At 37.3% G+C, this 18,084-nt stretch overlaps 2 protein-coding genes across 10 annotated transcripts in view; one reads left to right on the top strand and one right to left on the bottom strand.

Moving 5' to 3' along the window:
* lrrfip1a (leucine rich repeat (in FLII) interacting protein 1a) overlaps positions 1-6,772 on the bottom strand; it is a 33,312-nt gene extending 26,540 nt beyond the window's left edge. For 5 of the 6 annotated variants that reach the window (XM_024286273.2, XM_024286276.2, XM_024286274.2 and 2 more), the window contains exon 1: positions 5,779-6,772. In XM_024286273.2, coding sequence (XP_024142041.1) covers positions 5,779-5,868 — 90 coding nt within the window. In that variant the 5' untranslated portion in view covers positions 5,869-6,772. The remainder of the gene's footprint in view (positions 1-5,778) is intronic. The other variant, XM_024286278.2, reaches the window with a different exon arrangement.
* Positions 1-18,084, top strand: part of cd28 (CD28 molecule) — a 37,565-nt gene that overhangs the window by 4,289 nt on the left and 15,192 nt on the right. For all 4 annotated transcript variants that reach the window (XM_024286285.2, XM_024286284.2, XM_024286286.2 and 1 more), the window contains one exon: positions 11,045-11,215. In XM_024286285.2, the coding sequence (XP_024142053.1) occupies positions 11,047-11,215 (169 nt within the window). In that variant the 5' untranslated portion in view covers positions 11,045-11,046. The remainder of the gene's footprint in view (positions 1-11,044; positions 11,216-18,084) is intronic.

Here is an 18,084-nt window from a genome sequence, read left to right as displayed (position 1 = left end):
CTTCTGTGTTCGTGTAGTTCACGCTCTGGTCCAGAACTTTGTTGATGTTCCGTCTTTGTCTACGATGAAGATCATAAGGAATGTCGAGAATTGCCTCCCTGGGCTTCATTATGTAGCTCTGGTGGTCCATCCTCTGTTTTATTTTTAGAAATGCCTGCAGCAAACAGCTCTTATTATTCTTGGCTGAAAGTGTTTTGCACAGTTGCAGGGCAGTAAGTCTGCAACTGTGCGTTTCTCGTTCAGTACCGCGATCACATCATGAGAAGGAATCTATTAAACTGAAACGTCGCTAGTTTCCTCATTTTTAGAGTAGTTTGGACAATCCTTTGCACCTTGAAGTAACCCTCTCTGACACTAGCTGAAAATGCTGAAACTGATGACTAAAAATGCTCAAGCTGATAGCCAGTTAAAATGTTTGCTAAATGGCAATTTAGCCAAAAAAAAAAAAAAAACCCTCAGGTTAGCCAAAAACAGATCGCATGTCACTTAAAAAATAGCTAAACTTCAAAATAGCCTAAAAGAACTGAAAAAACCCTAAATTAGCCAAAACAGCTACCGTGTAAATATTAGCCTAATTCCAAAAAAAAGTTTTAAAACCTGATTTAGCCAAAACAGCTAGCATGTAGCTGAAATATTAGCTGAACTCCAAAACAGCCTAAAAAAAACAAAAAAAGCCAAAATTAGCCAAAACAGCTAGCATGTAGCTGAAATATTAGCTAAACTCCAAAATAGCCAAAAAAAATCTTAGTAAATGCCAAAATAGTCCAAAAAAGCTAGCAGAATGAAAATTATTTTCAAACTTGAAAACCTTAACTTTTTAACATAATTATGAATAATAAAAACACAGAAATATTGTTCAGAAATAAATCAAATTAAACCTTAAATAACTTTCAGTATTTTACTCTCCATAAAAATATATTTTCTCAAAATTTTACAAGTCAGAAATAAGCACAACATAACATCGGGCCATTAATAACAATAAAATGAAATGATCTGGAGGGTCGGATAGAATTACCTGGTGGGCCGGATCCGGCTCCCGGGCCTTGACACATGTGGCCTATACTGGGCAAAATCAACTTTTTGAGCTTTTAAGTGTATTATCCTGTTCATTCCTCATTATAAACAACCCCAAAATGGTATTTGGATCAATTTTTTATTTTCATTTCTGAGTATTCCTCTTAAAGTCCGCACCCTGAGCACCAGCCCCTTCCAACCCACAAAATCAACTGGGTTTCATGCAATGTGATAATGTATACAAGTGAGAAAAGCCCCTTTTAGGAAAGGTCTGTGCTGTCAGAACCGCCCCCAGGGTAAAACACACCCTCTTTCTCGGCGGAGCTAACGGTGATCAGTAAAACGATTTGAGTTTAAATCCACAACACCAAATATCTTCCAATAGCCGTCGGATTTAACAGGTGTTCGTTACTCTAGATGCTGATTTCTATAGTGGCTGGGCTCCTTTTGTCAGCTTTTTTTGACTGAATTTCACCACAAATGAATCTTTTAGCCATCGCTGTTCTGTTATTGATGGAAGAAAAATCTGAATTCCAATGAACAACTATCTTTAATAAACATTCACAAACGTGCAGCATTTTAGAAGCATGAATGTTTGTAAAAAATTTGAATGCTTGTTTTCCTTGATAAATAGCAGACACACTGCTGAGGTCGGCTCTAGAATGACGTCATGAAATGGGCGGCACCCAGCAGGAACGAAAGGTCTCTTACTTTCGGGTAGGAAAACAGTTCACTAAAAATAACTCATATATCATAAATAATTTGTTCTTTAGTGTGCCAAAGGCACTGTAGGATCATATACGTATATGGATATAGTTTACTCTGAATGACTAAAGCAAAGCATGGCATAGGCCCTTTAAAGACCGATTTCAACGAAAATAGTATTTTTGGTGTTTTTAACATGTTCTAGTAGCATTTTTTTTCAGTATAAAGGAAAATATTTAAAAAAATTAAGCTTAAAATTGTATTTCCAAGTAGTTGTTAATCCAAATTATTGTGAATTAGTAGCAGATGAAGAAATACTGTTTAAAGTTCTTTTTTGCTACGTAAAAAATACCACAGCTCTAAGGGTTCTAAGCAACAGGGGAGGGGAACTGTGGGTGGGGTCAACGTGCCTATGGTCCCGCCCACAACTTAAGAGATTAATTTCTAATAAACTCCTGCTGCTCTGCAGAAACTACGTTCTAGAAAATGACTGCAGGGAACAATTCAAAATGCATTAAAAGATGATTGGAGTGGGACTTTAACACATTTTTGCAAAAAAAAAATCCTTCATCTATAGGTTAGAAAGGTCATTTAAGCATGAAAACAGGAAGATTTGAATTTTAGCTTCACTCCCAGGTAACTTTTTTTCTTTTTCTCATCAATAAATTTGGACACTGAGCAAAAGTGTCAACACTTATTGGAGCAAAACAAATAGGTTTAGATATCCCGACCGGTCATTTTTCCTGATTTCGGTCCATTACCGGTAATACTGGATCTATAAAGAAGTACTTCTAACCCTCCTTTGCTGTTTGTTGGACCGTGAGTCTGACAAAAAAACAACCACAGCAGCATCAGAACAATAAACGCCAGCTTTCAGAGTCTAAATTGGAGCCAAACCCTCGGTGCTACAGAGCGACGGCAACAACAGTGCCAGCCCATTCCAAGAGAGCTGGTCAGCTGGTGAGCTGCCCCCCCTCCCACAGACGCAGCCTAAAACTGGGGTGCAACAACTGCTGATCTTCCACGGGAGTCTATTTTTAAAACTCTTTTGCAGAACTCATCAGGGCTGGCATGCTGACCTGTCAGAGCAGCGGCTCTGACAAACTTCACCCACTGCTACTTAAAGGCACACACTTCCCCTCTGTGGTCTCTGAATCCACTTCATCTTGTTTGGATTCTGAAGCTCCTGCTTCAGAGCCTCAGCTCCCTCAAGCTCCCATTAAAGCTCCAGCTGGCTAAGATTTCTGCTACTGCAAATACAACCAGAGATGATTACAGCTACAGGAATGTGCAACCTCAGACAGCCCACAGCAGAGTTTGGAATGCTGATCTGTTGAACCCCGCAGTAACGAGCCGACCCTGCCTCCAAAACAGGATGTTGTCCAGCTGGGTCATCATGGCAGATTAGCACACGCTCTTCTTCAAAAAGCAAATTACATTCAAACCACAAGAGGTGCCAAATTTTTGCCGACATTTCTGAGGGCAAAGTTTGGCTTCACAACAACAAAATGACATGATGTTTTTCTTTTTGGTCAATGCGGGCTGAATATATTTCAAGAAAGAGATTTAAACCACTAACAAGCCTATTGGGAGAAAGTCTGATTATCATATTAACTATTGTTTTAGGCGAAGAACCAGCAACCAGCCCAACAATAACAGGTGGAGTCTGAGCTAAAACAACACCACTGTCCTAAAAAATAAAAGCCTCCAGGGCTTTAGGTTTATGTGGTTTTTAAGTTTTAAAGATATTTTTATTCTGAAAGGAACATTGTGTTGCAGACATATCAAAGCTCTTTAGAAATAAGTTTGATTTGATTTAAAAGCTTTTTTATTTTATTGAAGATGGGGCTGCCATGATTAGTCACGACTATTAAAATAGCATTTAATAGTCGATTATTATTTTTATTTTTATTTTTTTATCTCAAAACTACGAGCCCTTTCTAATTCCGTCCGCCATTGTCTTTGACACGCATGTGGTAAAATGGGTCAGTAGTGATGTCACAAGAAGACTCTGACACCATAACAACACAACAGGTTTAAGAAACTATCGTCCTAATTGTCTTTATTTTTAGTTAGCATGTAGCTAATGATGGTTAAGATGTGTGTTTCACATCCAGTTCATGCATGATCCAATTTGCTGACTAATTTGGAAAAAAATAATAGTTTAAAATAATATTTAGTGGCAGCTCGAATTGGAAAAATAAGTGACGTCATAATGGCAAAACCGTAACTCATCAACTGTTTATGCAGTTAATGTAATTCTGACCCCAAATTTATACTAGTCCGTCTGCGGTGCGTCTGTTTCATGAGGAGTCCGTCTCATGTCTGTCGATTCATTTACATCGACTCCGTTGCATCTCCGGGCCTCGCTCCTCATGGAAGAGTGGTTTGTTCTGTCACCCCCGACTCGAGTAGTTCGTCCCGCTCTCTTCGCTCATCAAACACTTAAACTATCAAACCTCATGCTCTCTCCATCCTAACGGAGTCCTTGTGAAATGCATGTTTCGTGTCTTTTATGATGATCCGTTTTTTAAAGTCCACAATTATACTTTTGTCATCCATGGTGGTGTTGTCCGCGATGATAATGTGTTTTATCACATAAGCATGTCACTGTAAATATGAAATTAAGTCTTATAAATAGGGATGTAACAATTCAGTCAAGCTTCGATTCACAGTTTTAAAGTCAGGATTTCTATTTTTTTTTTTTTTCAACACAATGAATTGAAGGTATTTTAGGCCAAGTATGTTTCCTTTTTGCCCCTTATGTCAAACTGTGTGTTTTCCTACTAACAGAAAGGATTCAATACAAATAAACAATTATACATAATATTGAAATGATCATAAATCCTTTCATACTCTGTTCATGTTGTGCTCCACGTGTGATGGAACGTTCCACACTCACACCTGCTCAGCGTAAATGACCGTTCACGTGCAGCTTACAGAGAAAAAAAGACGGAAGGCTAAAGAGAGTTAATAAAAAAGAGCATGGCTCCCGGGAAGAAGGGAAACCGTCACGAAGCTGCATCATCACCCAAGACTGTTGTCACGGTAGATTGGTTAAAGTTGTGATCAAAGTGTAAAGTTGCAAGGTGAACAACAAATCTCAGGTTTGCTTGAATTTGTGTTAATAGTTGCGATGGCAAAATCGCAAAATCCTGGAGGGACTGACTTACGTAAACTTTTTAATCTGAAGGAGCAGCGGTTATTTTCACAGTTCTATTCTAATATTTGAAAGTGTCACAAAACGCAATTACTAATTTCTCCTTCATGATCAATATTCAGACATTTGGCACTTCTGTGAATCAGTGCTACACATATGTCACTTAAAAAGCAGAGTCCCTGATTGGTCAACTAGTTGAACTTTCAATGTCTGTTCAATGGCCAAGCGTTTGGTATGTAGAGCATGAAAACGGACATAAGAACTTGTGCTGCGATGCGTGAATGCAAGAGTTTTGAACGTGGAAGTCCAAAACACGCGCCCCGGTTTATTGTATTTATGTTTGATTATTACTTTTCTTTACATTTTTACACGAAATTAGTCGTTTGTCAAACTAAAAAAAAGAAAAAAAAAATCATTTAAAATCTGGCGCCCCCTCCAGCAAATGGTGCCCCAGGCGGCCGCCTAGGAACTGTTTACTCCTACTTAATATGTGGCTAATATATTTTACATCCTTAATGAAAAGCTACATTGTCATTGGAGTGGACATTTTCATTTTCTGTAACACGCCATCTAGTGGTTACTTTATGAAGTGACCTGGCTCCAGATGGGTCAGATTTGTAATAGTTTTGGAATGGGGTTGCTGTGAAATGGATCCTTTGGTGTCTTCCATAAAAGTCAGATGTCCATAATAATATTTCATTGTAAGATAAGGAACATTTAGGAGTTTCAGTTGAATACAATTTATTTAATTTTTCAATTAGAAACATGAAAAAAATTCAGATTTGAGAACATGTGTGTTTGTATACATCAGCTGTCCAGAATCCCAAACTTTAGCGCTCACACCACGTGACAGTCGTGAAAGCCGCGTTCCCGAACCGGGTCGGAGCTGCCTCTCTCACCTCTCTGGCTATGAGGTTCAGCGCCTCGTCCTCCGCCGTCGCGCGCTCCTTCTTGGTGGACCGTTTGCGTCCCGTTCCCTGGGTGCCCATGTTTGCCTCTGCCTCTGCGAGGTTCGAAGGTCCGGATCGGTGCTCCTGAGCTCTCACGTGCGGGTTAAAAAAGTCCCGTTACAGAGGAGGAAAGAGCGCGAGCCGCGGCCGGTCATTGTCACACATCCGCTCCCTCCCGCCGCCAGAGGGGGGGAGAGGGGGGCCGCATGTGGACCTCCAGAGTTCAACCAAAAAAAAAAAAAAAAAAGATTAAATAAATTTGGGAATAAACGTACTATATGGAAATAAACAATATATATTTAAAAAAATCATATTTTAATGCGAGGCTCCAAGCACTTGATGCGTTCACGGTCCCACAGAGAGAATTCAAAGTCCCTCTAAGAAGATGCGTTTCAGTGCAGTCGGAGATTCCATCAGCCTACATCCACAAACACAACAGAACATAAACCATATAAATCCTTCCCTCCACCATCCTCAACAGACACTAAAAAACATAAACATATTGGTTTACATTTTTAAAACTAGTTAAAATAACCACTAAGACTTCCAGCAGTCAGAACCTCCGTTTCTTCCCTGAACTCAGCACGAGGCTGCGCGCGGGGGCTCCACACATGTTCAGGGGTTGAGTTTCAGCTCCTGCCCGGGCACTCTCCCACACCCCCTCTGCTATTTTTACTGAAGACCTCCTAAACGGTCCTGAATGTCTTAAAGGAACACACTTCTTCTGTTCCTCTGAGGGGATGGAGGTGCATTTATGGAACCTCGTCGTGATGGAATGCTCAGGTGCATCTTTTCCCCCTCATAGTCTGTAACTGAACTGAATTTATGGCCAAAATGACATCAATGGATAGTGAAAATCATAGTGTCACGAGACTTTATTCATTTAAAAAAAGAAATCTTGGTTTAAGTTTTTTCCGTTTCTCTTTTCCATCCAACCTCATTCATAGCTATTAAATAACTCCAATTACTCTAAATAATTAATTAATCTTGTAAGAATCATTGCCAATAATGTGGCGATACGATACATATCGCAATACATCCCAAGACTGCACCAGAACAAGTTTTTATTTTTTTAACGAGTATGACATAAAAAAGTCACAAATAATTAATTATAATCATGTCGACTTTTTAAATAGGTTTAAGTATTGCAGGGCTGGACCTGGGCTGCATGTATGGAAGCGTTAATGACTCAATATATGTCAATACTGAAATTATTTTTCCATTTTCACAATCTAACTGCATGAAAAGTAATCCTCCAAACAGCTTTCTCTTTTTCTTCTTCAACACCGATTATTCTGTAACTTAGTTAAAATGATAAAGAAAATTACATTCCATTTTCAAAAAGTGCTTCAGTAACAAAATTCCATTAGAAATATCAAATTTGAAAATTAAAATGCATAAGCAGAAATGCTTTTTATTTTCATAATGTAACTCCATAATTTGTCTTAAATGAAATGAAAGACAATTCCTCGAATGGCTTTTTCTTTTTCTTCTTCAACATCACTCGTTTTGTCTTGTCTCCTTTTTTCTTTCTCTTCGTCTTCTCTTTTGTGTGAATAAGTATTCTTAGGACTCTTTAATGTCTGCATGTTCCTTGTTTTTAAATGATTTCAGTGTACGTTTTTACATTTGATTATTCTACAGGCCATTTTACAATCAATTGTTATGATTCATTTTATTGCGTCCACTCATTTTTATCAATTTTTACTTTTTTTATTTATCTTATTGTGTGTGCTTACTTAACTTTTTAAAAAATGTTATGTTTTTACTGTGCTTTTACTGTACTTGTATTACATTTTGTTTTTAACTTTGTTCTTATAGGGAGACGATTTTTACCATCAGTCCAGGGACAGCAGATGAAAAATAGCTTCTAAGCTAACTCTGGCGCATTGGCAGGAATGCTTTTTAATGTGCAATGTCCCTGTCAAATAAATGAATAAATAAAAAAAATAAATAAATAAACAAAAACAAAAAATAAAGGATTTAAAAAAATGCTTTACTTCTTTTTCATTTTTTTGTTAGTTTCTTTTTATTGAACACTTCACAAATATGAACATAGCCAAATTGCAGTTGGAACAAAACAAATAACATAATTGAATATATAAAAAAGGTACATAATAAAATGTAACATAAATACTGAGGGTTTTCCTATAACTTATTGTCATTTACAAAAATGAGAAAAATTATTTTTTTATTTTTCAAGAATTTCAACGAGTTTCAGTATAAAAAAAATCTCCTGAATATATTATAAAGTGATTTTTTTTTTTTTTACTTTTGTAGTAGTAAAATGAAGTCAATTCAGAGCAATAATTGTTTTTCTGACCAATAGAATGACAGAGTAATTTCTGTTTATTTCTAAACAGAAGTCTATGGGATTTTGGCTTCTTGGAGCCACTTTTTGTTTGAAACATGAGGGGGGAGGAGTCACTCAGTCCAGTTCTTATATACAGTCATTGGTATTCACTTCTATGTTGGATTTCTAAAAAGCTAGCCTGTCTAAATACTAATCTCACACACGTTTTCACATATGAAGGAATTGAGTTTTACTGGATTCCGTCACACTGGAAGGAAATAACTTCAACATGGTCATAATAACTGGTCTCAGTCAGTTAAGTTAGTATTTGATTTAAAAACTCAACAACAAGGGCAAGCAGCTCCAGACCATGCCACTGTCTCCTCCGTGTTTGACTACTGGCATAAAAGTGTCTTTCAAATTCATCTTATGTTTTTGAATTAAATTGCAGCTTTTAAGAAATAAATATTTATTCAGAACTAATCCAGATGTTTTTTGATGTGAGATGAGCATTTGGGGTAATGTGGACAATGCTGCCCCCTGCTGTACAAACAGAGTCATGCAGGAAGTTTCAACCGTGTTCAAGTGTGCTCGGTATTTATGACATCTTGGGTCAGGCTGACGTTTAATTATGTGAACTCAGTCAATGTAACAGCAAAAATAACACAAACCATGCAACTGAATATTTATTAAAGTCACTAAATATTTAGCTAGTACATTTAACACTTATGAATTCATGAATTAAAAGTTGAAAACATGTTTTTAAATCTGTTTTTTAAAAGGCTAAGTAACCAAAAATATTGCACCACGTACACACTGCATGGTAATATTTAGCGTCTGTAAAATGGTTACAACACTAAACATAAAATACATGTTTTCACTCACATTTCCATAAAAAAATTTCACAACTATGATTGTTTCAACTTTTGTGAAACATAACTTGAATATTTTTATGTCTTGAAAACATTTGAAAATAAACAGATGTCTATTTGGGAAAAAGTAACAGCACTTAGGATAATGTACCTATTTTAAAAATATAAAACTTTTTTTTTTAACAATAAACACTTGTTTTAGAACTTTAATTTTTTCGAATACCAGAGCGGTATCTCTAATTAGGAGTGTTTATGGCTAATTTCGAGATTTAATTTTGTTTTAAAAGATCAGGAAATCACAAAGAAATCTAACCAAGACAGATTATACTAGTTCTGTGGGCAGATTTTTTTCCCACATAAAACAAGAGAAAAATATCTTGTATTTTTTATTGTTTAACTTGTTTTGATAGCAAAATTTTTCCAGTGAGTTGGAGGAAAGAATATATTTAAATGTGTTTTCTCTGCTAAATCCCCCCTTAAATTCAGTTCAATTTTAAAAGCTTTATTATTGTTTAAGCTGCAGAACCAAAAGTGAAGATAAGAAACGCTAAAAGTTGCTTTTAAGTGCAAGTTTCCTGTACAAGTAGAAAGGCTTTGCCAAAAGAGGCGGGTAGATATGAGGACAGCTGCACCTGACTGTGTGCGTCTGCAGGTACATGTACTGATCTGTGTGGGAATGTTCTGAAACCTTAACAGAAACGACGTTTCATCTGAAGCTTTTACATCAACGATCTGCATTCCAAACCTCAAAACCTCACTTTGAGTATCAGAGGTTGCAAGATGGATGCCCACAGCGTGGCAGACTGCATCAATGGCGTCACCACGGTAACCGTCTGCCTCAGCAAACAGAAGTGGGACGTCCCCCTGACAACTTTCATGGACCGTCAGTGGAAAACAAGAATTAAAAACTTCCACCTGGTTGTTTTCAGTTTGACTTTTCTGTCCTCAAATGTCTTTTTTTATGTGTAAAGAAACTGATTCCAATTTATCTTCATGTCTTAATCACCCAGAATCAAACACATGCATCCATTCCACAGATAACATAACTCTACCTTTGCTGACCTCTAGTGGTGGTGTGAGATGCTGCACTCTGTGTGTAATCCCTGAAGTAGAACTTTGGTTTTAATCTTGTGTTTGTCTGCATTTTGGTTGAGTTTTGGGGGGATTTTCCCTTCTTACGTCTTCATTTCAGGTATGTAAATGAACCATGCGAGTTCATAGGTAGTTGTGACATTTTCTAGTACTGAAGAAAAACGACTTTTTACTTTAAACGCCACGGCAGGGATAGCTGCTGCCAGGAGGTTTGGAGGAAAACTCCCACAGGTGATGATGAAAGTTTACCTGAGTGTTGAAAGTGAACATTTATCCTTTTTAGGTGAGGGAATATTCCTGAGCAGTTCACTATACATTTTCTAAGTAATTCACAGGTAAATTGTAACTTAACTCTTGAGTTTTTCAACTTCCTTAATTTCTTTCTCCTCAAGCAGTTTTCAATAAGATTTAGGGAAGCAAAACTGAGGAGTAATTTATTCCACGTAGGAAAAAGCTGCATCTCTAAAAATATGCCTTTAAATGATTTGACTTCTGTTTTTTTATATGCATTCCTCGTGTATTTGGTCCAAATAAAAATTATTTCCTTTATCATGAGGAACTTTGGGATAAACTTTAGGGTTTACTAAAATTTACCTTCAGAGCAGTTAATTGCCTGTATGAAGGTGAATGAATATTTTGTTATAGTATTGTTTGCGGTCATATTGAGCAGGTAATCACCTGGTGGGTCGCACGTTAGTGTGTGGAGACATTTTTTCTCAGGATTATAACTCACCTGATCCGCTCCACCAGTGTTCACCGTTTTCTCCAAGTTTGGAAGATGGTTCTAAACGAGGTTCTTCAGTCTCAAAACTGCAGGAATGTCTTTGTGACCCTTCAGACTGAAACATGTTTATTCTGTGGTGGTTTTATTGATCTGCTCGGTGTGAGAACGCCAGTTTCACAGCTTCATACAGGAAGCGATCCTGTGAATTTACATGCAGCCTCTTCTTCTCTGCAGAGATGGTGTTGATTACAGCGCGGCTCACAGACTCACAGCAAAACCAGCCAAATCTCTTCCAGCAGCCGAGTCCTTCACGGACCTTCACAGACCTTCACGGACCTTCACAGACGCTCGTTGCACTCTCATCAGGCGGTCAGGAGGACTGTCAGCCGCTGCTGAGGAGATCAGGTAAGAGGAGTTTCTGTCCTCGCTGGAGTCACGTCAGAGTCGTCGACGACTTTCAGAATGACTCTGAGACCTTGAAAACTGCTGATGATCTTTCTGAACCCAAACGGCATGTTTGAGAACATATATAAATGGCAGGTTGTGTTTAGGAGAAACAGAACATGAAGATTCACGTTAATAGAACTTAAAGAGATCCTAGCTTCAAGTATCCAACACGTGAATGGAAGAAAGCCACAATAATTCATTGAGAAATAAAGATTGTTTTCTGCTGAATCAAAACCTGCAGATTTCCAAAACAACAGACTTTTTCTGTCCTGAAATCCTGACCAGTTATTTTTTGTTTTTGTTCAATCATTTTGAGGCAAGAGTGGAAGAACATCTAAAGATGGAATGTTCTTCCACGTCTAGAACATATTTTTGGGAGAGTCAGGAGTTCTCATCATCTGCCTCTTCAGGATCTTCTTCCACTAACGACGACAGTGTGTTGTCTTCATTTTCTGAAAGTATTTCTCATTTTAATCTGATGCAATAACCCTTTCAGCAGCGTGCAGACGAACAGCTTCCTGTGGCTGTTGGTTCCACATGAGTTTTAGTATTTTGAAAGGGTAAAAGCATCTCTGCAGCCTCCCTGAAGGGTTTTCCTGATTTGCTTTTGCTTTGAGTTCACACTGGTTTCAATCTGGTTTCATTTTAAGGATATTTTCTTCTGAAAAAGCAGCTGGATCTTTAAAATGGAGCTATTCGTTTCAATTAGAACCTGAAATCACCAGAATCAGAAATTACTGAGGCTCCACCTTCCTTTGGTCTCTGCTGGTGGACAGGGAGGAGAAACATTCATCAAAAAACAAACGATTGCTGAGTTTGTTACTGTCTGACGGCGCCACGTTTCTGTAAATCATCAGATCCTATTGAAGAGGTTGAGAGACCTGATTGGTCTGTCAGGGTCAGTTCTCCACTGGTTTTCCCCGTACTTGTCTGGTTTGAGTTTTAGTGTCATGGCTAATCAGATGATGTCTGAGTCAACAGACTTACTGTGCGGTGTTCCTCAGGGCTCTGTTTTGCTCCTGTCCTGTTCCTTTTGTACATGATCCCCCTCAGAAAGATCATCCAGGAGTTCAGCGATGTCTCCTATCACTTTTTTGCTGATGGCATCCAGCTGTATTGCTCATTTAAGTCCTCTGAGACACAAAAACTGGATTCTCTGATGAACTACCTGATTCAGTAAAAACTCTTTGCATCTAAATTCAGATAAAACAGAAACACTAGTCATTGCCCCTGATAACACCATACCAGGGATTAAGCAGCTTTTAGGTTCTCTTGGCTCAGCTTTAGAAACTTGGGAGTTATTTTTGACAAAGATGTGTCGCTGGAGCAACACTCCAAACATCTGGTGAAGAAGTTAGCGGCTGGATGACTCAGTAGGGCTGGCACGCAGGAGCCCTGGGTTTGATCCACGGGGTGTCCACTGATCCCCATCCAGATTGGGTCCTTAGACAAGACCCTTGACGCTGCTGCCCAACTGGGTCCCTGTGCCCTTCAAATACAGGGTTGTATAAAATCTCAAATCTCTGTCAAATCACTTATGTGAAACAGTGGGTGCTGTTTCACTGTGGCGACCCTGAAACGGATAAGCCAAAAGGTAGAAGAAGATAAGGATCTAGAACTTCTTATACATGCGTTTGTGTCTACACGACTGGACTACTGTAACAGTCTGTTTTCCTGTTTGATTAAGAAGGAGCTGTCAGATCTGCAGTTAATTCAAAACTCTGCTGCGAGGATCTTGACCCGCACTAAGAGAAGAGCTCACATCTCTCCCATCCTCAGAGCTCTTCAGTGGCTCCCGGTTGCACACCGGATCCAATTCAAAATTTTAGTGCTGACTTTTAGAGCCCTCCATGGCCAAACTCCTGTATACGTCTGTGATTTGATCACTCCCTACAGACCGTCTCGTGCGCTGAGGTCTGTAGATCAGAACCTGTTGATGGTCCCTGGCACACGCTTACGGACCAGAGGAGACAGATCCTTCAGGCTGTTGCTCCTAGACTCTGGAATGAGCTCCGTCTCTCCCGGCGTTCCCGGGACAATGTTCACTCTTTTAAAAGCCAACTTAAAACCTTTTATTTTTCTCAGCATTTTAACTGAATCTGTTTTTAATTGGTAATGATTGTTTTATGTGGCATGCTCTTGTCTTTTATGTTTCTTAACTTGTGAGGATTTGTCTTTTATGTTTTTAATATGCAAAGCTTTGTCTTTTGTTTTTTACCTTTTGAAGTATTTGTTCTTATGTTTTTATCTTGTGAAGCACCTTGTCTATGAAAGGTGCTAGATAAATAAAACTTTCTAGATCAGTAGGAGATGATAGTTTTGCTGATGAGAATACATTTGAAACATTAGCTTAATTTTTTGTTTTCTGCTAAAGCTTTACAACGTAAGAAGTAGCAAAGCATGCTGTCTGCACGTCATTCTGATGGAACAGCAGCGTCTTCGTTTAGACGGTTCTGCAGCAAAAAAACTGCAGAAGAAGAATCTCCCACCTGCAGAGGTTTCTCTTCAGTTTGGGACTTTACGATATGAAAATGGATCACAGCTCCTCATCGTCTACTGACAGTCAGAGAACGCGTCAGGATGAGGTGTCATCTCTGAATCCAGCGGCTCAGATCATGTGAGTGGAGTTTGCAGCAGTCAGGATGTGGTTCATCCACCTGCGGAGGCGCCTCGAGTCTCACTCCACACTCATCCAACAATCTAACCCACAATCTCAGCCAAGCGTGCAAACATTCTGCAGAACCTGGACCAAACCTCTGCGCTTCCACTCAGACGTGTTCACTCTCTAACCCTTCAGTGTTTATGTGCTTTGATTTACTGTCATTTGTTGCTTATTAACACAATAATTCCAGCAGATTCCTGCTGGAATTATTGTGTTAAAGGTTGAAAAGTTACAATATGTTGAAGATTTTGTGTTTTAGCGTCATCTGTTAATCTACATCAGGGGTGTCGAACTAAATCGCAAAAGGGGACAAAATCCAAAACACACTTTAAGTTGTGGACCGGAAATGATTAACATATATTAACACTAAAACTACATTTTTAAAACTGTATTTTTTAAACATAATTATGAACTAGATATATAGCATTACCTGTGATAATACTAGTGTGATGCTGTAAGCTGAATTTGGCCATTGATGATACTAGTGCTGGTAGCTAGCTAAAATATTAGCGAAATGCCCAAATTAGCCTAAAAAAAAAAAAAATAGGGTAGCCAAAACAGCTTGGATGTAGCTAAAAAAATAGCTAAACTTCAAAAAAGCCTAAAAAAGGGGAAAGAAAATCTTAAATTAGCCAAAATGCTAGTATGTAGCTGAAAAATTAGCTATAAATAGCCTAAAAATCTTAGTAAATCCCCAAATAGTCCAAAGAGCTACCAGAATGCTAATTTTTATTACTTTAATAGCGTAACTTTTTAGCACAAATATGAATAGTAAAAAGGCAGAAATATTATTCCAGAATAAATCAACTTAAACCTGTAACAACTTTCAAAATGTTACTCTCCATAAAAATATATTTTGTCGAAATTATACAAGTTAAAAATAAGCGCAAGATAGCATTGGACTATTAATCACAATAAAATAAAATGATTTGGAGGGCCAGATAAAACGACCCGGCCCTCCAGGCCTTGACTTTGACATGTGATCTACATGAAGGTTTCATTCATGCAGTTTGAGCTGCACCAGAGTTTGATGCATCATTTCCCTCTGTCTGCTTTCAGCCGCAGGAGCTGCAGTTCATTCTCCTGTAAAGTGTTTGAATTGAGGTCAAATGATCGTGCTGCACTTGCTACCCATTATATATTCTTTTTTTCAGCTGAAAGCAGCCAATAAGAGGGCCTGACGTTAACAGGAAGCGGTTCTTCATTGGTGAAGAATCTGGCAGTTCTGCAGAACTTGCACATTCTCTTCAGTTAATTTGAATATTTGAGATTTTCAGCACAATTTCCACTTTCAGCTTCTCCATCTCATCCGGCAGCACATACAAAACATTTAAATTAAACCAGAAACCAACAAAATGGAAATGCATCCTCATCAGTATCTTCAGCAAAGTACTGAATATACGTTTTTTTGTCATGTGACCTTAAAAACAACGCAAAGAACAAATTGAGGAAAATACTTTTGAGGCTTTAAAGCTGTGAAAATAACAGAAAAAAGACATTTTCAATAAATTTGTAAGAATATGAAAGACAACTAGTAAAGAAGACCATTCAATGAATTTATAAAAGTTAGGAGAATCACTGAAAAGATAAACAGACAAAAACTTTGCAAAGAACAATTTACCTTTAAAAAGCCAAAGAAATAACTGCTGAACACTTATTTATGGACTTTTTCAGACCAATTTGTTCTAAGTAAAAACTACAAACCTGGATTCATTCATTTTTTTAATCTATTTAAACCCTTTCATTTTTTTTTTAATAATTATTCTTTATTTTATTTTGATTTTTTGTCATAATTATTTGCTGCAACCTGATACAAACAAAGAAAAAAATGGTCAAATTAACTTTAAAGACCCCTTCAGTGTTTTAACATATCCCTATTCCTGATGATGGAGGACACAGATGAAGAAAATTTTATTTTATTTGTGAATTAGAAGCAGACGGAAAAATAGCGTTTTGTGACAAAAATAGGCTGTGACACAAGCTCCCTGCTCCACTTAAACAGAGCTCTGGATTATGGTAATGGAGGGGGTGGGTGTTGTTGCTCCATGTAAAAGACCCCGCCCTTAACAACCATTTTAGGGAACAGATGCTTTATCATTTATTATTCAACACTGTTGGACCCACATGTCTGCCAGATGTGCTGGTGGTTAACAAATCAAAGATCTGAGTGAGATCTGCAGGAAATCGAGTTTGGCAGTTTGGCAGCTTGGGCGAAACACTGGACAGCTCCACTCACCCCCACGCCTCCAAGCTCTCTTGGCGTACATACATACAAACAAACACAAGAACAAAAAATATTACTTCATTGATCACATTATAACATTTTCCAATATTTAAAAAAATTCACATAAAAACATGTTATATTAGTTCACGACTGAAGGCTGACTCCTGGTAAAAGAAAATAGAAAAAAGAAGAGTGCAGTCTTTATTTTATTTTTATTTTTTTGCGAGATTGCTTCCTGGGACACATCCACTCATATAAAGCCGCTCTGGAATCCCACAGGGTGAAGCAGATTCCTGGTAAACTCGGATATTCGTCAACTGTTTCCGCATTTATGTCAAATGTTATTCAACTAGTGTATCAAGAGAGACTGTCCAGTGCATTGTGGGAAATTATTCCTCATTGGTGTAAAAAAATATTTACCATTGTCAGGATGTCTCTGTATCCAAACAGGTCCAGGTTTCACATTGAGAAGGCAGAAATATGAAATATCATAAAAGACTTATTTCTTTGAATTTACTTGATTGAGACACATAAGAATAACTGAATATTGTTAATACAGACCACCATGTTTCTGCTTTTTTACACTTAGTTAGGGGTGAGACTTGTGATTTTTCCAGGAAAAAATGGACAATTCCTCTAAAAAGGTTGAATAAAATATTGACTTAAAGTCACAAATTCATTTATTTTTTATGAATTAAAATATATTCCTTCTTTTGTGTGTTTTACCAACATTTTATGTACCTCCATGTATTATATGAGCTATGTAAATATCACTGCCTTGCCAAAAGGGAGTTTTGGGTTGTATATCATATTCTAAACCACGTGTCAAAGTCAAGGCCCGGGGGCCGGATCCGGCCCTTCGGGTGATTCTATCCGGCCCTCCAGATCATTTAACTTTATTATTAATGAACCGATGTTTTCTTCCACTTATTTTTATGAATTATGACAAAATATATTTTTATGGAAAGTAAAATATTGAAAGTTATTTAAGGTTTAAGTTGATTTATTCTGGAATAATCTCCCTGCATGTTTGTATTCACAATAATGTTAAAAAGTTTTTAAAGTTTTAAAAATGTTGTTTTAGTGTATTTAATAAATGTGTTTCCTGTTTGGATTTCGGACCCTGTCTGATTGAGTTTAACATCCTGGTCTATGATCTAAAGGAAGAGTAGCTATTCCTGAAGTTAATAAGATAAGAAATAGTTGATTTCAATCACTTTTATTTGTTTGTATTTTATTTTTTAAGTAAGAATGACATTTTCATTTAATTCAAAAAATGTTGTATATTTATTCACTAAATTTACTGTATTTTGTAACTAAAACACATACAGTAAAACTGCTATTTCCATGAAGAAATTTACTCATCAAAGTGCTTTAAATGTTTTGAAGTGAGTCTTCAAATATCCAAACCATTGTGTTTGTTTAAATTGTGATCTTCGAGTGGAAATCTGATTTTGACATAAGTCCTTTTTCTTCATATTTAATGGAATTAGAGAGAATTTTTATCTACAGTGAAAATAGAAGCGCAGCAGAAAATGTCACGATGAAGAAAATGAATGTTCAAGTTTCATTTTTAATATTTACTTGGAAAAAGGATTTGAAAATACAGCGATTAGCTGTTCCGAGACTAACCGGATGACTCAGTCGGTGATAATTCCACATCATGGAGATGTCGCGGCAAATTTCTGAAGCTAATAAAACTTTGAAAAGCAAATAGATAAATTTGATGTTAGGAAAGAAACATTTTAAGGTGAAGCATTTTCTAGCAACAACAGCAGACATGGTTTCATCTTTGTCAGCACCTTTCAACACAAACATACACTTTTGATCCTAGCATAAAACTTTATCTTTTTCATAATTCTGACCCAAAATAAGGTTCTGCAGACATGAATACAGAAGAAGCTGCAGCAGAGGTCAGATTTAAACATTTTTTTCTTATGT

This window comes from Oryzias melastigma, linkage group LG21 (assembly GCF_002922805.2).
Source record: "Oryzias melastigma strain HK-1 linkage group LG21, ASM292280v2, whole genome shotgun sequence".
Classification (NCBI taxonomy): domain Eukaryota; kingdom Metazoa; phylum Chordata; class Actinopteri; order Beloniformes; family Adrianichthyidae; genus Oryzias; species Oryzias melastigma.
This window is presented reverse-complemented; position numbering and strand designations above follow the sequence as displayed.